This window comes from Mesoplodon bidens (genome assembly GCF_964165515.1).
Source record: "Mesoplodon bidens genome assembly, chromosome: 10".
Classification (NCBI taxonomy): domain Eukaryota; kingdom Metazoa; phylum Chordata; class Mammalia; order Artiodactyla; family Ziphiidae; genus Mesoplodon; species Mesoplodon bidens.
Genome location: NC_138172.1, coordinates 54,968,705 through 54,984,302, shown reverse-complemented (window position 1 = coordinate 54,984,302; position 15,598 = coordinate 54,968,705). Strand labels below are relative to the sequence as shown.

The window sequence follows — 15,598 nt, the reverse complement described above, 5'->3', positions numbered from 1 at the left end:
GGTGTGGTTGGTTGTCGTAAACTTCTTGGTGCCGGAATCTTTTGCTCTTGCTGCTGTTCCAGTTGATCTGGTCATAATATTCCTGTAAACCTCCAATAAAACAAAGGTAATTCTCTGTTCTGCAACTTTTTATCTCTGTATGAATGGAAAGTGTTTCAACTTTAAAGGTCAGAACCTTAAGAATGGACTATCCTGTATATATCAGGCTACAGGTAACATTTTTAACTTGTAGCAAAAGCAATAGCATACAAAGGTCAAAGTAAAAGAAACAGATCCAATATGGAGTCTGATTTGTTCTTCGCTATTACACTTATACTAAAAAATTTCTTGTGGTTTCACACAGAAATTCAAATTTAACAGGATGTCCTGTATTTTATCAGGCTGCCCTACTCTCAAGGGACATAGTGTTTGCTGCCCAAGTTCTGTTGCACAACTCCAGGAGTTACCATTGGTGCTGGGCTCTGGGGTATCGTTGACATAGAACACAGTGGGAATGGTTGCCCTTCAGTGGAATTCTTTGTCCCTAATTTCTTTATACCTCGCTCAGCGACCACATTTGTGTGTGTTCCCAATATGCTTGTGAGCCTCAGCAAGTCTATGCTGTCATATTCTGGGCAGAAGACACGGAAATGGTTTGCATCTGTTCTGTCTTTGTATGTGTTGTGATGATTATTCCAGAAGAAGTTAATAGGGTGCCATAGCAAATGTATGGCCATGTTCATGCCGTTTCCAGAATTCCAGTTGTCTGAGGGAGAATTGTGGTCATTGTCAACGAATCAAGTGACAACTTTGTATCCCAGAGCTCATGGCAGGGAGACCCCCTTCGGAGAGGTGAATGAGACTGAGGAAAGGGGATGAGATTTGTTTACAATATTGAGTTTGTTTCTCTATAGTTTTGTTTCCTGTTCGCACTTTTGACCATCAGGACCCTGAGTACAAAACCATATGTCTTTGTGATATAGCAGTACATTACAATAAAACTATAGAGAGATCTCAATATTGTAAAATGTTAATTTAGCATTTTCTCACAGGAGAAACCATCCCATCAGGTGATACTGGGCTGAGCTCATGAGGTCATATGGAGGGAGAAGTCAAGGAGAGCCAGGATCCCACCTGGCCACCTGGCCCAGGACCACAGGTAACTCTAATTCAGTCATGGAGACTCAAGGGGCTCATAACACTTCACTGCTCATCTCAACCCAAGGGCTGCTTTAAGCCCGCCCTGCCTTAAAGAATAACATACACAACCCAGTGTTCAGGTTGTCCTGAGCACTAGAAACAGTTTCTCTTTCTTTGCTGAGTGTGTTATACAGAATTAACCTCCCCCCTCCCAGATTAAACTTGAGGATGAGAATGCCAGTTGCCAATGCTGTGCTTACATGGAATCTGAAACAATGAAATCCTTCTTTTAAAACATGTGTTCCTTAGGGAAGTTGTTCTTATTGGTTCTTATTTTAGGGAAATTGTTCTTATTGGTGCCGTGGGAGGAAAAACTGGTAGAGGCTCTCCTCTGACTCCATCAATATGTGAAATCAGGGGAAGAGAAATCACCTTCTCGCTTTTAGCGGAGGGAGAAGACAGTTGAAAACAGAGGGCAACCCCCTTCATTGCTTAGCAAATAAGACAGAGGACACACTTATTGGGCACCATTTAGGGGTGAAAGACTACTTCTTGGCAGTCTTTCTTTATTTTCCCTCTAATGGTCTTTAATGCATTACCTCAAATGAATGCTTCTAGAGCCCCCATCGTAAGGGAAGGCTCTGGCTCTCTCTTTTTACCGGGTCCAAGGCCATGACTTTGTAGCTAGGGAACACAGAGGTCCAACTGTGAAGGACAGAGCTGAGCATATGCCCTTATATATTTATGGCAAAACAGATTTGAATCTCCAGAGAAACAACCAGTAAGGGGTGTGTGTGCATGTGTGTGTGTGTGTGTGTGTGTGTGTGTGTGTATGAAGAGCTTTATTTCCTGGAATCTGCCAGATTATGCAGGCTGACAACTCCCAAGATCTGAGGTCAGCAAACTAGAGACCAAAGAAGAACCAGTGTTTCAGTTTGAGTCCAAAGGCAGGAAAGAAACAATGCCCCAGCTTGAAGGCCGTCAAGTTTAACTCAGGGGAGGATCAGCCTTTTTCAGATCTTCAACTGACTGGATGAGGCCCACTCACATTAGAGAGGGCAGTCTATTTTACTCAGTCAGTGGATGAGTTTAAATGTTAAAGTCGTCCAGGAAACACCCTCACAGGTAGATCCAGTATAATGATTGACCAGCATCCTGAGCATCCTGTGGCTCAGTCCAGGTGGCAAATAAAATTAATCACCACACACATGTATGGTACTAAAGCAAGTATGTCCAGAATGGCAGGCTTCCTCCAGATCTCACCTAGAGGAGCTGTAACTCCTAGAGCCATGCAACAAGCGTGCTGATGATGTTACTAGAAGAGTAAGAGCATCTGTGTACAAAGTTAGTGTTCAACTAATTCTAAAACCTCCGATGCCTTTAGGGCAGCTTATTAATGCAGGAGGCTCTAACTCCCTGCTTCTGTTTTGGGGGAGAAGTAAAACATTTCATTTTTATTATTATTAATTTTTAAATTGCTACAGCACTTAAAATAGGCTATCCCATTAAAAAACAATTGTGCCTTTGTCTCCCCATTGATTTTTCTTTCTACTGGTGCTATCCATGGACTAGCAGTATTTATAGGCAATCCCCAGAGTTGGTGTACTATAGTAGAAAAGGTATTAGGTCAAGAGTCAAAAAATATCACTTCTGTTGTCATTTATTCACTTACTCGCCATGGGATTTTTGTATTCCTCTTAAGATCTTAGAACCAATCTTCTCATTGGTAGAGGGGGGTTAATAACTCTTGCCCTATCTACTGCCTAGAGTTATTATAAAGGGCCATACAAAATAAAATAAACATCCCTGAAACACCTTAAGTACTATAAAACTCTGCTGCATGTAAGGAAATATTATTATCTTCAGTCTGTATGAACATCCCCTTCAATTTGTTTTTAAAGTATTATAGTCACGAGGTTGCTTTAGAGTTGTTTCAAACATCTTCAGGATATTTCAGGATATTTTGTCACCACTGCTCAGGACAATTCATCTTGAGACAGCTTTGTCCACCTAACAGTTAAAAGTGACTGTAAATTGATTACACATAATTTTGTGATTTAATAAAAACTTAATAGTATGTAAAGTAAGCAAAAACTAATAACTTAGAAAGACCCATAGTGTAATATATTATCGTGGAAAAAAATAGGAACTAGTCCCCTAAAACAGTGTTAAAATTTGGTCCACCAAATGGTACTTGTTCACAAGGAAATACATACAGAAATAGAGAATAAGCATTTAAAACCTTTTATAACAAGTTCACATTAGCATGACATTTAATCCAAATGTAATTTTGGTTTGTTTAATGTAGTAATAAAAAATTGCAATTTGCATTTTGTATGTCTCTTAATTTTTTCTATTAACTTTGAAAAATGTAAATATTTTGCAAATATTGGTTTGTGACAGATTGGAAATAAAAATGGTCCCCACCACAGGTGGCTTGAGAAACATCGCTCTAAAATTCCTAATGCCAATAACTACTTCCTGAATATTTAAATATAATTTCATCAAGCATGAGTGTTGTCAGATTGAGTGTTGAAATCTTCTTCAAACGTAGTTACCTTTTCCAGAATCATGTATATATAATAGTCATAATGTGTATCCAAAAAACACAGCCCCAGACATAACCTTTGATCTATATATGAGCAATAATTTTGCCCTCTGTTCGTATTCATTTGCTAAGCTTCCTTGAAATGTTCTGACATTGTCTTCAACTGTAGTAAAGCAAATGAGTACCAATAAACCTAACACTAAAAATCTGAGAAAAATGAAGTCATTTCAGGAAAAAATTTTTATATTCTTGTGTAAAATGACAAGGTCTCTGCTCCCATTAACAATGGAGAGGGTACTGTTCTAACTTTTTCACAATCTTTTGACAAAACTAAATAATAAATCAAGAAATCCCCATACAGATGAAAAGATACAGAAACAGAGCAAAATGGTGAGATGGTCAATTAAATGTAATAGATGTATGAATTGTAGTCATATACTTTTACAGACTAGCATACACTGCAGAGTGTTCACTCAGTTGATGATGTGTGAAATGCTGACTAAGGCTAGGAATCCTCTTTTTTTTGTAGCCTTACCTCTGTAACTAAAGATACTTCATGAATAAGCAAACGTGAATAAAATAAGGGATTCAGAGATATTTATTCTTGTATGTGCAAATATTCCTTTGAACCACAATTTGCCATCTGTTATTCATTGATGTTTAGGAGGAAAGGCAGTGTTAAGAACTGGGAAGAACATTGGACCAGGTATGAAAGGATATGGGTTCTATCTCTAGCCTGTTACTATTTAGCTGAGTGGCCTTGAGTAAGTCATAAGCACTATTTTAGCTTGTTTTCGTTTTTGTTTTTCCCATCTGTTAAATATCAGATTGGACAAGATGCTCCTTTAGGTCCATTCTGGAGCTAAGTGATCATGAAAATTTAAGTTAAAAAACAAAAAGATTTTTAAAAGATTCTAGATTGCAGGTATCACATGAGTTATTTTTCTGCAGATTTAAAAGGCACATTCTTTTAGGTTCATGGTGCCAAAGAACTTTTTGAAAGAGCCCATCTATTAACATAAATGTGGTACATAAATATAAAACTGAAAATAAAAATATAAATGCATATATTACTTTAAAGTTTATTCTATGCAGAAATTAAATTCTACTGTCATCAACAAATATGTTCAAGACTTATATTGTATTTCAGAGGAGAGAATTACTTACTGAATAACACTGCCCAAATGCTGTATTCTTCCTGTAAATACAAATTAAGGAATGACACTCTCCAATTCTGTACTGTCTCTGTGAATACAGATTAAGGAGTTGGCCTTGCTGTTTGAATTTGGATTCAGAAAATAGCTACTGGGCAATCTCTTGTGTATTAAGCTCTGTGTGTTAATTACACACCATTTTGAGAAGTTGCAGTGCATTCCATACTTGCAGAATTTGGAAATGGATTTGAATCAGTATACACTGGTGTACTGCTACTTAGATCTGTACACTATGCTTCACTAGTGGGATTGGTTGCTTATGGTTGTTTAGCCTCATTAAGGATGAAGGTATACAGAATGTTGGGCAAATGCCAACCCATTCATGGGACTGCCATGTTCTGCAGCCCACTCTCTGGGTTAAGCAGGAGCTCCCACTGGAACTTGAGTTGATCTAGGGTATAAGCTCCAGAAATCACATCATAGGAAAGTTTTTCTTCTCTCAACTCTTTCTCAATTCTGATTCTTCACAGGAAAAATACTCTGTCTGGTCCTAGTGTGCTTAATACCTCTCTTAATTACGAATCTCATTTGTAACTAAGAGAGAGTCAACCACCAGGGTCACAATCTTCTGCGAACAAACAGTAGCTAATCACGAGAATTTGTTGCCAATTTTGATAGTAACCTACTTATGCCAAGTGATACTGGCTTTTTAGCTATGGTAACAATATAATGTTTTCTTTTTCAATGGATTTACTTAAGCCCAAAGATATTTTGATTTAAAGAAAACTTTTAAGGACTTCCCTGGTGGCACAGTGGTTAAAAATCTGCCTGCCAGTGCAGGGGACACAGTTAGATCCCTGGTCTGGGAAGATACCACATGCCATGGAGCAACTAAGCCCATGTACTCAGCAGAACTACTGATCCTGTGCTCTAGAGCCCACACTGAAGCCCACCCACCTAGAGCCCATGCTCCGCAACAAGAGAAGCCACCACATTGAGAAGCCCATATACCACAATGAAGAGTAGCCCCCACTCGCTGCAACTATAGAAAACCCGCACGCAGCAACAAAGACCCAACATAGCCAAAATAAATAAAAATTAATTAATAAAAAAGAAAACTTTTAAGTAAATAAACTTATAGTACATGGCTGGCAAATTTTCTAAGATGATATGTGAATGATTGAAGCTTGGGAAACATTGGGCTACTGGAAAAATACACTGAGATGGAAGATAGAAAATCTGACTAAATTTAATTTGAACCCTGTCACTAATTATTGGATTGTGCTCAGGTGAGATGATGAATTTTTCATGCCTCCATTTCCTCATTATCCAATAAGTATGATGATATTTGCCTAGCTACCTTTGGAATGATGATGTGAAGATTAAAATTAAAGGATGGGTAGTAATATAAAGTCAAAAGTCATATGTACATAGGTTTGTTATTATGTATCTGAAACACCACTTTTTCTTTTCTTTTAGGTTTTTTTTTCTTTTTTCATCACCCCAGCGGTTGGGTGGGGGATCATGTCCACTTAGGAAAAAAATAATATCATCTCTGTTTTCTCTCTAGGATCATGCCATTAATTAGTGGGGTGTGTGTGTGTGTGTGTGCGTGTGTATGTATGTGTGTGTGTGTATGTCTGTGTGTGTGTGTATGTCTGTGTGTGTGAGTGAGAGAGAGAGAGAGACTACAGTTGTACAGTTTCTACATATACACTATTCCCAAATACTAAAGCTGTGTTGTCTTTTCCTGATTGATTACCTGTTTATTTGCACTGTTTTTCGTGGTGATCACAAAGTTTGAAAACTAAACTATGTTTCAAAAAGAACCTAAGAATAGATCTTATTCATCTCAACGCTTAATAAAAATATTATGGCCTGTCTGAATATTTAGAGCTGTTAAAAGTAATGGAGCTTAGTTTCATGCCAAAACTATTTCTTGATCTGTAATAATATTTGGAATTTTGTTTATTGTATTTTTCACTTTGCTTAAAACCTCAAATTTGCTACAGAATATATCATCTCTTCACAAAAGATATTTTACTATTACATAATGTCATTTCCTATAGACTTCAGAATTGCTTTTTCCAATTTAATCATGTTTGTTCTTGAAGTTAAAGTTGTTGTGTTGGTTAAAATATAATAGTTCATTTAAATATGGGATCTATTTTGATATTAATGATCAGTCATGTCAGGCTTTTGTCTGTGCTTTATTTTGAGACATGCATACAACTAAATTCCAACTTATTAATTCATTGTGTGAAATAGAAGATATTCATGCACTTACAAATAATGCTAGCAGTTGTTGTTTGATTTCCCATTCTATTAAGCAAAGCTTATTTAAGCACTACTGCTTCATAATCTCATTCATATATAAATATTTAACTGTAGTCTATGGGAGTGATTGCCAAACTTGAGCAGTCATCAGACTCACTTGGAGGGCTTGTCAAAACACAGATCACTTGGCCCACCCTCAAGTTTCTGATTCCAAGGTGGGGCCTAAGAATTTGCATTTTTAGAAAGTTCCCCATTGATGCTGAGGCTGATGATAAATGCTGTCCTAGGACCACACTTCTTTTCTCCCCATTGGTGCAGTGGAAGGCACTATAGCAAGACAGGGAAGCCCATGGACTTTGGTGATACCCCCAGGTTTCAGCCCTGGCTTTGACACTTAAGAGCTGTATAACTTAGACCAAGTTAGGGATCAATTCTGTCCACTGTAAAGTAGTAACAATTATATGTACTGGAAATATTGAATGAAATAATGTATATCAAGTGTTTAAAGCAATGCCTAGCATGTTATGCACACTCACTAAATGCAACATTAGTAACTAGTGGTGACAGTAGTTAGAGTGGTAATAGAACCACTAGTTATGGTCATAGAATATACATACTTACCTTAGTTCAACTGCAATAAAAGTTTATTAGACTATTCTAAGGAAGGCTAGACAGAAAGTTTGGTTTTCACTGATGACATTGCTTCTATGAGAAGCATTCTGGCAAGAAGGAATTCAGTGAAAAGAAATACCACCCTTACTGAAAGAACTTCCAAGAGCATGCTAGAGATTGGAACCTAGATGGCAGTGTAAGCAAAATGTATAAATTTGTGCAATGTTTCTCAATATTCAAAACTTACTGCATGTGTTTCTTTTTTCCCTTAGCAACAAGAGCAAGACCCAACAAACCTATATATCTCAAATCTCCCCATTTCTATGGATGAACAGGAGCTTGAGACTATGCTGAAACCATTTGGACATGTCATTTCCACAAGGATACTAAGAGATGCTAATGGAGTCAGCAGAGGCGTTGGCTTTGCCAGGTAAAACACCTGCTCTTTCCTTGTATTCCCTTTAATTCCATCCCTTTCTAGCACTACAATAGTGCTGGAATATAGAATATTCAAAGAAAAGTAGCTTATCAAACTGACTGTATCTTTGCTTTGAGTCAGAGAATTCCAGTGTAACTAGAAATATGTTGTTCTTGCTAAAATCTGTACATAGAATGTTTATATCTGTCTCAAGTCGTAATGGTATGCATAACCCCTTCCCAGTCCTCTCTATGCCTGTAGATCAACAAAATCAGATGCCGTCAGTTTCTACTAGGGATAATAAATGCCCAGCACCCCAGAGCTAAAGACCCCATGGGGTGAACAAAGCATCCACATGTTTCAGCATTGATTTCTAAAGAGCAAGATGGCAGAATTTCTCAGTCAGCGGAAGAGAGAAGAGAGGAAAGATTTCGAGAAACAGGAACTGTTGGGTAGTCGCAAGGAACTCAGAAAGCTAAGGGGAGGTGAAGAGGGCATTTGCATTTAAGAGGCCCTGGCTGTGTGTTTTTGATGTTTTAAACAAAACAGAAAAGAACAAATTGCACTTTTCTCATTGTTGGAAAAAGATGAGTAGTTTTCTTTTTAACTTTGAGAGAATGTTTACGAAAGAGGATCTCAGCCAGGAATGGAGTTAAAATGGTGGTACCTGCTGTGCTTTCATGAAGAAACAAAGTTAAGGAAACTACAGGGAAAATGAAACTGCTCAATAACAAAGAAGAAAAGGAAAAGCTATGTCTCCACGGTTGGGTGTGTTTATGTGTCTTGAGGTCTTGAGCCGACTGAACATGAATGAAATGGATGAATGTTAATGTCATCTGGAAGGCAACCCCTTGCAGGCAGGTGTTTCCCCCAATGGGGAACCCTGCCATCATTGGAAAAACCATCCCAAACCAACCTCTGTGAACCCACTTGGAGAGATATGAAAATGCATTGATTAACTGACCTCTAACTTGACTTCCGTGAGGTCATGGACCATGTCTTAAAATTCTTCTTCCCCACAATGTTCTACACATACTAGACCGGGAGATGTATGCAGGATACAGGTCTGAAGATTTGAAGAGAAGTCAGCAGAATGAAAAACATCTCCCAGACTTGAATGTATGCATGAGGCATTCAAGTTTTCAGAACATTGTTAACTGTTGATTGTCATGGTCAAGGCAGAGCTAATTGCAACACCTGGGTCTCTGAAATTTGCCAACTTACTCATTCTTGGAGACTGTACAGCCTGCTATTGGAGGCCTAGCCAGTGCAGGAGGCACTAAATGCCTGCCATGCTCCACTTCACACTGCGTGTACACGCCTTTGGCTCAGCACCCACCTCCTGCCCCGCAAAACCTCTCTCTAACAAATTAGTTTCTCCTTCATTTATGCTCCTGCTGAGAAAGGAACATGTTTCAAATTCATCAAGAGAACACATTTTCTAAGAAGATCTATGTTTTGTTTTTTAAACAAAAGATTTTTGGTACAAAGTATCGATATATTAGTTTGCTCAGGCTGCCATAACAGAATTCAACAGACTGGGTGGCTTTAAACAACAGACATTTATTTTCTCCCAACTCTAGAGGCTAGAAGTCCAAGATTAAGGTAGCAGTAGGTTTGGTTTCCTCTCTGTGTCTTGTAGATGGCCTTCTTTTCCCATATCTTCACATGATCTGTCCTTTGTGTTTGCTCCTAATCTCTTCTTAAAAGGGCATCAGTCAGATTCGATTAGGATCCACCCATTATATATACACACAATTTATAATCCAATCTCCTGGGATAAACCATAATGGAAAAGAATATTAAAAAAAGAACATATCAGGGCTTCCCTGGTGGCGCAGTGGTTGAGAGTCCGCCTGCCGATGCAGGGGACACGGGTTTGTGCACCGGTCCGGGAAGATCCCACATGCCGCGGAGTGGCTAGGCCCGTGAGCCATGGCCGCTGAGCCTGCGCGTCCGGAGCTTGTGCTCCGCAATGGGAGAGGCCACAACAGTGAGAGGCCCGCGTACCGAAAAAAAAAACAAAAAACAAAGAACGTATCAATACATATATGTAAAACTGAGTCACTTTGCTGTACAGCAGAGATTGGTACAACTTTGTAAATCAACTATACTTCAATAAAAAAAATTAATGAATGTAATATAAAAAATATATATACACACAACTTCTTTATTCATTCATCTGTTCATAGACACATAGGTTGTTTCCATGTCTTGGCTATTGTAAACAATGCTGCTATGAACATTGGGGTGCATGTATCTTTCTGAATTAATGTTTTCGTTTTCTTCTGATATATACACTAGTGGAATTGCTAAATCACATGGTATTTCTCTTTTTAGTTTTTTGAGGACTCTCCATTCTCTTTTCCAAAGTGGCTGCACTAATTCATATGCCCACAATAGTGTACAAGAGTTCCCTTTTCTCCACATTCTTGCCTGTCCCAGTACTGGTGCCAACAGACTGGTGGGTGGGGATGGAGCTGGGTCCTGAGGCTAATAAGCTAGAGGGAGGATTCCACGATGGCACTTTCCAGCACCAGTGTTATTATGGCAGAACGAGCTCCCAGAAATGACTGCTGCCAGCATCTCTGTCCCCAGGGGGAGTCCCAGTTGCCTCCTGTCTCTCCAGGAGACTCTCCAAGATTAGCAGGTGGGTCTGACTCAGGCTCCTTTCAAATTACTGCTTCTGCCCTCATTCACGGAGCGTGTGAAATTTTGTGTGCCTCCTTTAAGAGTAGAGTCTCTATTTCCCACAGCCCTCTGGGTCTCCTGAAAGTGAGCCCCACTGGCCTTCAAAGCCAAACGTTCTGGGGGCTCGTCTTCCCAGTGCAGGACCTCCAGCCTGGGGAGTCTGATGTGGGTTTCTGACCCCTTGCTCCTTGGGGAGAACCTCTACAGTTGTAATTATCCTCCCCTTTGTGATTCACCCACTGGGGTTGGCGGGGGGTCGGGGGGCAAGGGCCTTGACTATACCATGACTCTACCCCTCCTACCTGTCTCATTGTGGTTCCTCCTTTTTTTTTCTTTTTGGCTTTTTGAGTTAATTATTATTGTTTTGTTATATTATTATATTCACATTTTACAGTTATAGAAAAAATGAAGGCAAGAGAAGTTTAAAATCCTGTACAATATCTCACAGAAGATAAGCAGGAGAACCCACTTATAGGTTCGGGTATAGGTGAACATAAGCCCATGTTCTCAAGATCACAAGGGTTATAGCCAAACAAATAATGATATATCTTTAGTTGTGGAAGATCTTTTCTGGTAAGTTAGTCTTTTCCATTGATAGTTCTGTAAATAGTTGTAATTTTGGTGTGCTCGTGAGAGGAGGTGAGTTCAGGGTCTTTCTGCACTGCCATCTTGAGACAAAATCCCAGGTGTGGCTCTTGGTTCATGTGCAGGAGATCCTGAAATTCCTTTGACTCAAAAGAAAACCCCCATTATTATTTTACTTGTAAGCTATATTCATCTTCTTTGATAATCACCTCTTCAAAGTAAAGGTGGTATCTTCGTTTTATATTTATATTAAATAATATTTATATTATTTATAGACAGCACAATTACAGGCTTTTTAACGTTCCAGAGGCAGTAGATAGTGTCTGAAATTACAGACTTTCATTTTATTTTATTATTATTTTTTTCCTCTCTTGTAACATAAAACAATTTTGTAAGATCCACCCCCCTGCAGGCAGCATTTTATAGCCAAGTCATAAACCCTGAAAAACAAAAGTTTATGGTGGGAATGCTGACATTCAGACAGACCCACTACTGCAGAGCTCGCGGGTGCCAACAGACTACCTTGCCTTCCAGCGTGAGGATCAGAACATAAATCAGCCTGAGTCTGGAGGGACAGGACTGCATGTTCACGTTATCCATTTCCCATTCCCAGAAACATAAGACCGTTTGTCTAACAAAAATCACATTGACGAGTGTTATGAGAGGCCGGTAAAGAATGACCCAAAGTGGAGAAGGGATGAGGGTAAGCGTTCACAATTACTCCAGCTTCAACATCTGGGAACATAGAACCTCTTTAAGCAATGCATTTACTGTCCCCTGGTGAGCTAAAGGGCGTGAGAGACCGCTGAGCACAGAGACCTTTGTATTCTGTAGTTTTTTTCACCTCTCTTCAGTACTCTTAATTTGATTCTCATGGAGTTTTGTTTGAATGACTTTTAATATCTGGGCAGTGTTCTACCACTCCCTACCAAATGGGCAAGTTTTCCAAATAAACCATTTCAGTTCTTCTTTCTTTTCACTAAGTAAAAAAATTAATCACAGTTATAGGAAGACAAATATCAGCCTGATTATTAAAAATTAATTAAAATATTATTTTTGTATTTTCTTTTAATTACTTTAAGTATCGTTACAATTTTATTCTTTAACTTTCCACTGCCTGACATTTCTTGCTGCCTATATCTTCTCCCACCTCCCGAAATGGAAAGAGAACTTGGATTCAGAATAAGCATAAAGAAAATATAGAAATTTTTAAAATTATAAGGCAAATGCCAATACTTTCTTTGTAGGCAACTATATGATGCTTTAAAATGACCATCAAGCCTATCTAAATGTGATTTTATTGTTTGGAATGTGTTTCAATTCCTATCTACCTTAAATCCATCTTTAAGAAATGTTGTGTTAATATTTCTCCCTTGATGTTTTGGCAGTTCATTTGCCATTACTGTCTCAAATGCATGGGACTAGGAAATCAAATGTGAGCAAAGAAAATCTCTAAAATGTAAACTTAGTGATTAGTAACCACGAAACTACAGCTGTGTTTGCACAGAAACAGGTTACAACTGTGTTTGCTGAGATTGAAAAGAAGGTGGACTGTTATTCCTTTTAGTAATTTTAATTCCTCTCTCAATTGCCAGCAGATGTGATCCACTAAAGAGAAAACCCCTGGTCCACCCTGTAGCTTCTTTATTCTTGTTTTATGTGTTTATCTTCATCGTTTCTTTATGTTGCCTCTTTGTCTTTCTGTCTTTTAACATCAGAAAGTCATGGTCATGGCTAGAAAAGGCAGAACACTCTACTTTCTTTTCCGTGTATTAGGAGCCCTGGTTTTCAAAACCCAAACCAACCAACCAACCTGTCAACCAAACAAACAAATGAATTAAATTGCATTGAATAATCTATTATTCTGAAATCCCCTGGTCTTCAATCTTTCTGTATACATGCTTTTATAAAAACTTAGAAAAGGAGAAAAAACATACAGTTTATTGTTCTATTATTTTGAAATTGGAATGGCATTATTCCAAAATCAGCCCTCTGTGGGATGGGAGGAGAGTTCTGAATATTATTTATCCTTGTGAAACTGAAATTGGAGAACTTTGTTACCTTGCAGTTGGAAATAGAGGCCATTCCCTGTGCTCAGGGTCTGTAAGGTCTCTTTACCCTGTGCTTGCCCTAAGTACAAACCATGACAGGGACTCTTGGGCCCTGAAGGCTGTGGGGATTTCAGGTAGGTTGTTGGCTTCCAGCCAATAAAGAGAAAGACTTCGAAATATCATTTGGAGGGCACATGTGAGCCTCTTTTATTTAATATCTTTCATACATGCTCTGCTTTCTATGAATTGGACCAACCTAACATCCATCTATACCCATGTGGTTATAAATATGGCTTTATGGTCAGAAATAACTTAGCTTTCATCTTAGTTCTGTTCTTCCTATCTGTGTTCTTGGACTAGTTACTTAAACTCTTTTAGCCTCCCTTCCCGATATGTAAAATGTATTTTTTTTCATTTTTATTGGAGTATAGTTGATTTACAATGTTGTGTTAGTTTCAGATATACAGCAAAGTGAATCAGTCATACATATACATATATCTATTCCTTTTTAGATTCTTTTCCCATATAGGTCATTACAGAGTATTGACATCTTGATTTTATTTATTTATTTGTTTGTTTGTTTGTTCATTTATTTATTTTTGGCTGCCTTGGGTCTTTGTTGCTGCGCGTGGGCTTTCTCTAGTTACGGCAAGTGGGGGCTACTCTTCCTTGTGGTGCGCGGGCTTCTCGTTGTGGTGGCTTCTCTTGTTGCGGAGCACGGCCTCTAGGCGCACGGGCTTCAGTAGTTGTGGCTCGCGGGCTTAGTTGCTCCGCGGCATGTGGGATCTTCCCAGACCAGGGCTCGAACCCGTGTCCTCTGCACTAATAGGCAGATTCTTAACCACTGCGCCCCAGGGAAGTCCCATAAAATTATTCATCCATGCATTCATTCAGTTCACCCAGTAAATATGTGGGCACTACTAATATGCCAGTAATTATTCTACATGTGATAATTAGAGATGTGCATACACACACACACACACACACACAAGTATCTGCTTTCATTGACTGGCATTCTACTGGATTGGGGACACAATAAGTGTGTCATCAAACATAAAATAGTAAATAATGAGTATCAACAATATCAAATAACTAAAGTGCTATGAAAACAAAATAAAGCATAGGGGTGCTATAAAGAATGTGACAAAATGAGAGGTTTGAGGTAAAGGACAGGAAAGCCCTCTGAGGAGAGAGCATTTAAACTAAGGTGCACATGATAAGAAGAAACCAGCATGAGACTCCCTGGTGGGCCTGGAGAGGGAAGAGAGCTGTCCCAGCAGAGGAAAAGAGAGAAGGAGAGCTAAGCTGGGGCCAGTTCCTCATACTTGGGAAACAGAAAAAAGGCAAGGTTGATATATTATAGAAAAAAGAAGAGAGATGTAATAGATAGTAATATCTAGTAATGAATGAAATATGGCTGCAGCTCAAAGAGATTGATTAAAACTGATCAAATGAGTTCCAGTTGCATTGAATGGTGAGATTTTTCTAGACCTGAACATATTATACTTATTGATTCCTTCTTTATCTCAGTTTTAATTTTTGAATTGAATGTTTTTCCATTTCTTTACCAAATTCCCTTTGAACACAATTAATCTATGGTTAAAAGGTAGATTTAGATTATGATGCATCCAGACAAGGATGTCAGCTGGGGGTAGGTAGGTAGTCTGAAAGAAGCAGTTCCCAGACTAAGTAAGTGTAAGTAAACTTATTTTTTCTTACATTTTTCTTGAAATACACAGCCTCAGAGATCATTTTGTTCCTTGGGTATTGATACTTTTATGATGAAGCCGTCAAAGTGCTGGCTAGAAACATAGTTTCACCACAAATGATCCAACTGAAGAGGCTAGCATGGAGGAGGAGTATTTACAGAAGTGTGGACAGAGTTAAGGGAACTGATGAAGGGATGCTGAGATACCCAGAGATGAGCAGCAGAAGGAAGCCTTTACCCCTGAGAGCAGACAGCAGGTGAAGCCATGTGCCCAGAGCCCAGTGAGACCCAGAGCCTTGGAGGAGGGGCCCCCTAGAGGCGCTGTAGACAGGGAGGGATGTAACCCTTGCCAGACAGACGTGGTGCCAAAGCAGAGAGGATGAGGAGGACCGGCCAGATCTCTCTCTGTTTCCACCAGGCCTCCAGTGGTGACAC

At 39.0% G+C, this 15,598-nt stretch overlaps 1 protein-coding gene across 12 annotated transcripts in view; it reads left to right on the top strand.

Moving 5' to 3' along the window:
• Window positions 1-15,598, top strand: part of RBMS3 (RNA binding motif single stranded interacting protein 3) — a gene marked incomplete at its 3' end in the record, with an annotated part of 726,099 nt that overhangs the window by 474,549 nt on the left and 235,952 nt on the right. For all 12 annotated transcript variants that reach the window (XM_081246096.1, XM_081246094.1, XM_081246095.1 and 9 more), the window contains one exon: window positions 7,983-8,140. In XM_081246096.1, the coding sequence (XP_081102222.1) occupies window positions 7,983-8,140 (158 nt within the window). The remainder of the gene's footprint in view (window positions 1-7,982; window positions 8,141-15,598) is intronic.